Raw genomic sequence first — 4,783 nt, 5'->3', positions numbered from 1 at the left:
CTAGGTGTTCATACGGACGGACGGACGGACAGACGGACATGGCTAGATCGACTCGGTTTTTGATCCTGATCAAGAATATATATACTTTGTGGGGTCGGAGATGCTTCCTTCTGCCTGTTACATACATTTTGGCGACTTAAATATACCATTTCACCCTATGGGTGTATGGTATAAAAACATACTAACCAAAACCATAATATATCATTACAACTAACAACCATATGTTTTTATCATTAGTGATGAGAGCATCGATAACGAAAAAAAAAAATCGATAACAACGTTTACAAATTGACAAAACATATAATTGTAAAATTTCTCTCTATTCTTTCAGATTTGTAACTCTCAATTACTGCATTGGCGTTGGCGTTAACCCTTAAAGATCGGGGAAGATCGAAGAGCTGGGAAGTAACTTAGTAAAAAAAAAAAAAATAATAATTTTATACATGAGAAATCTGCCTATAATCATCGGCAGTTCGGTTGCTTTGTTCGGCAAAACTTCAAACGTATGTATGGTCTCCGTACTGCGGAGGTGAGCACTACACTGGACTTGGCCTAAAGACCAAAGTTGGCTATTTCCTAAACCACGGCAGTTCAATTTACTGGGACTAAGACGGCAGTTGGGGGGGACTTCAGATTCACGGATAAAACTCTTCGGACTGCCCGAGTCGAGAAGGGAAAAGTTTTCCCGGAAAACATATTTATAAATTTCCTATCTTGCACTTCATCACAAACAAAAGCAACACTCACCAGTTGTAGATGGTTTAATCTATTTCCCACATCATCAGGAGCGGCGGCGGCAGTGGTGGCGGCAGTAGTGGCGGCAGTGGAGGCGGCAGTGGTGGCGGCGGCAGTTTCCATCCGAGACGGGCAGTTCTTATAAATGTGGCCCACTATGCCACACTTGAAGCAGGAGTTCGGCGGTCTGATCGGCTTCGGGCATTGGCTTTTATAATGCCCCCATCCCGAGCAGTTGAAACATCGGTCTCACTTACGGCAGTGCCTGAGGATTTGTTCCCAGACGACGAGGCAGTTGTGGTTGGCTGCACCTTCATACTGAAACTGGTAGCGCTCTTAGCGTTCCAGTAGGGGCTTCAATTCGGCCACCGTGCGAGCTGAGTACAGCATGCCGACTCGAGTAGAATTGTCCCGGAGTCCATCGATAATCATGTCGACCAACTCGTTCTCCGGAATCGGAGCATTCATGGCAATCTCCTGCATCTCGATTGCGAATCTCAAGCATCCTTCGCCTGCCTTAATGCGCCGGCTACGCAGAGCGTTGTACACTTCTTCAACACTGCGCGAGCGTCCAAACTCTCGGAGGAGGATTGCTTTAAGTTCTCCATAGCTGTGCACCGATACCGTGCGCAGGAACACCGCCGCCGTCCCTTCCAGAATGCGACGGCATGCAATCAAACGTAGGCGATCATTCAACTGCAGTATTTCAAACGCGTCCTCCAGATCGTTCAACCATTTCTTTACATCGTATGCAGTATCCGCTGAGAATCGGGCCACCATGCTCTCGATCACACTCAAGTCACTGACTGGTTGTCTCGGTGCTCGGAATTCATCCATACCCTGCTGCAGCTTGAGGATCTGCTGCTGCAGCTCTAGCAGCTCATGCTGTTTCCGTAGCATCGTCAGTTGCTCGTCCAGGCTGGGGGAGGCGGAAGCGGCAGGTGTGATAGCGGCAGCGGCACAGTGGCAACCGGTACTGCAGCGGCAGGCACAGCAGTGGGCACGGCGGGAGTCGCGGTCGCAGCAGATACGGCAATAGAGTCAGTGGTAGCGGCGGGCGTGGAGGCGGCTACCTTAGACGCGGAGCGTGTAGCCTGCCTTGTCCCGAAATATTTATCCTTTCGGGTAGTCATCCCACTTCTGAGCTATAATAGGGTATTTATTTTCTAAAAAGATAAGTATAATTAGCGATGGCAAGAGATTAATTGGGAGCAGCGCAGCTAGTGCGTCGGTCTCGTTTGGTCGTTTCCGGAAGAAGAAGGAGGAACTCTCCAGTGTGGCCTTTTCCAGAGTCAACTTAATACTAACAATCGATACTTAAAATACCAACTTACTACTAACAATCGATACTTAAAACACTAACTTCGATATATGTACAACCCATTCACACATTTCGTAAGTAACTGACATCTTACATTAATATTTTTTTTATACCCTTGTTTTTTTTTTATTCATCTCATTTCAAGTTCTCTTTTTTTGTTTTTTTTTTTTTTAATTCGTTAGAGTTATTTTAATCTTTCAAGCGGCACAAATTTACTCATTAATTTTCATTTCTCTTCGAGTCAAACATTATTTACGGAAAACTTTTAATTTTTTTTTTTTTTTGTTAATTTAATTATTTGGTTGATCACAAAACGCTGAAACAGAAATTACATCAACAAATTAGAGTATCAATTGACTACCATCCCCCATAGTTCGCAAAAACTTGGTTGAAAGTCGCCGAATTGATACCGCTTAATACACTAGGCACTTACCCCATAGTTTATTAGTGAATTTCACTGAAAGGCCTTCCATTGATGCACTGTGGGAGGGTGTTTTATATGATGATTTCTCCTTCGTGCTTTATGACCACCATTTAACTCCGTTTCACTCACTTTGCTTTACATTTACTCTATTTTACGTTACTCTCGACTTGAATTATTTAATACAACTGCGAAAACTGTCAACAGTTTTGCTGTGTGCTGTTGCTTCTGCTTCGGAAACTATGAACAGTCAAAGCAAAAGCAACAGCAAAAAACCGAATTCAGAAAATCTGACAGCAAAATCAGCAGCAAATAACCGAAATAGAAAATTTTGACAGCAGCAGCAAAAAACAAAAATCCGAAAGCAAAAAACCCGACAGCAGCAGCAATAGCAAAAACCCGAAAAAGATTGCTTTGATAGCAACAACAAAGTTATACATTTTAATACAAGGAACTGTTCCGACTGTTGCTATTGGCCAAATTCGGAAGTCGACGAAAGCAGCAGTCGGAAAAATAGTCCCAGCAGACTACTTGATTCTTGATTTTTGGCCTACTTTGATTTTACCTATACATACATACATATAAAAGTACACATACTCATATTTTAAATTTTTTAAACAAATGCATTTTCACATGCTTTTTACAAGCATATCTTTCAAGTATACGAGCACCCTAGCGCCTCCACCAGCCAACGGCCAACTCCGGCCTTATGGAAAAACGTTTATATACATAACTCGACTGTTTTTTGTCCGATTTTGATCAAATTTGGTATTTTGCTAGATATTAGTATTATATTTATGTGTGCCAAATTTGATTGCATAAGGTAAAAAAATACGGAGATAATCAAGTTTTTCAAATTACGGGAGCGGAAAAGGGCGTGGCAAAATTTTTATACATACAAATGTGTGCATTTACTAAGCGAATATACATACCAAATATGGTGTCTCTAGCTGGAACAGTTTCTGAGATAAACGCTTTTTTTAAATTGCGGAGGCGGAAAGGGGCGTGGCAAAAATTTGAAATAAACTGGATCACTCTACATACTACACGAGTCTACATACCAAATTTGATGGCTCTAGCTCTTACAGTCTCCGAGATCTAGGTGTTCATACGGACAGACGGACGGACGAACGGACGGACAGACGGACATGGCTAGATCGACTCGGTTGTTGATCCTGAACAAGAATATATATACTTTGTGGGGTCGGAGATGCTTCCTTCTGCCTGTTACATACATTTTGGCAACTTTAATACACCATTTCACCCTATGGGTGTATGGTATAAAAATGAAGCGTGTTGCCACCTCAAAAGAAACGATAGATAATTTATCGCATATCCCCATAATATGCGTTTATCGATTGATCGATACCAATATTTTTATTTATTGATTGATCGCTATTGGCAAAGTGGCGCGTAAAGTCGTTAAGTTTAAAAATTTGAAAGTTTAAACTAGCGCACGCTACATACCCTTTTGCTATTATACTGCTACTCATTGTAGTTCTGGCTTTGCTTCTGATGTATTTCCCCATCCTTTCTAATTGTATCCAAATTTTTTGGATCATTCACTATTCCTAACTGCTCTAGTCCTTCTCTTAACTCGTCACCGACTTTGCCTTTTTTCTCTACTCTAAAGAGCAAAGTAACTGCTTAATGCTCCTATGAAGTGTGTTATTTAAACAATGTTCAACATTCTCAACTATCAAATCCCTGGTTCCGATAATTTAGCAAGCATAGGTCCCAGGGTACGATTCACCCTCTCAATTAGCTTAAGGGAACCCTGTGGCAATCTTAATATGCTTAACGTTATTCTGAGTTACAAAAATCTCGAACCCTGATGACGTGAAACAGCTTCCTCTATCCGGCACTATGGAAAAGGGTCGACTGTAGGCCCTAAAATTGACTTTAAGAGCTAACACCGCTTCGTTTTTCCCTTGACGTCTACCAGTATGCCATTGAAGACTTAAGCGATAGACTTCAACAAGGCATGTCAGAAGAACAGTTGGTAGTACTCTTAATTAGAAATGCTAAATCCAGTCTTCATCATGAGTTACTCCATCTGAAAATCATAAACAGGTCACAGTTACGAGTAGAGGTACGCAAGCATGAACAGTTTTATAACGAAATTAAATCATTTAAATCACGCACGCTTCGCTCATACGTTAACGAATTAACTGAAACCTATGAAAAGTTAGACCAAACAATTGATAAAGAATCATGTGAGGAAGTTCTTGCTATAACAGCAAACCCAATTAGTCCAAAGTGTTGGAATTGCGATCGACATGGTTACCGTTTCGATGACTGCTTAG

General features: G+C 41.6%; 1 protein-coding gene across 1 annotated transcript; it reads right to left on the bottom strand.

Moving 5' to 3' along the window:
• Positions 1-574: 574 nt before the first annotated feature.
• Positions 575-1,787, bottom strand: LOC124461755. The gene is made up of 2 exons (XM_047013217.1): positions 748-1,787; positions 575-656 (listed from the first exon to the last, which is right to left on the bottom strand). Exon 1 carries the CDS (start codon positions 1,633-1,635, stop codon positions 1,072-1,074), a length of 564 nt encoding a protein of 187 aa, XP_046869173.1. The 5' UTR covers positions 1,636-1,787; the 3' UTR covers positions 575-656; positions 748-1,071.
• Between the last annotated feature and the right edge of the window lie 2,996 nt (positions 1,788-4,783).

The sequence above is a fragment of the Drosophila willistoni genome, unplaced genomic scaffold (genome assembly GCF_018902025.1).
Source record: "Drosophila willistoni isolate 14030-0811.24 unplaced genomic scaffold, UCI_dwil_1.1 Seg624, whole genome shotgun sequence".
In the NCBI taxonomy this organism is placed as follows: Eukaryota; Metazoa; Arthropoda; class Insecta; order Diptera; family Drosophilidae; genus Drosophila; species Drosophila willistoni.
Note: the sequence above shows the minus strand (reverse complement) of the source record. Positions and strands in the feature narration are given on the sequence as shown.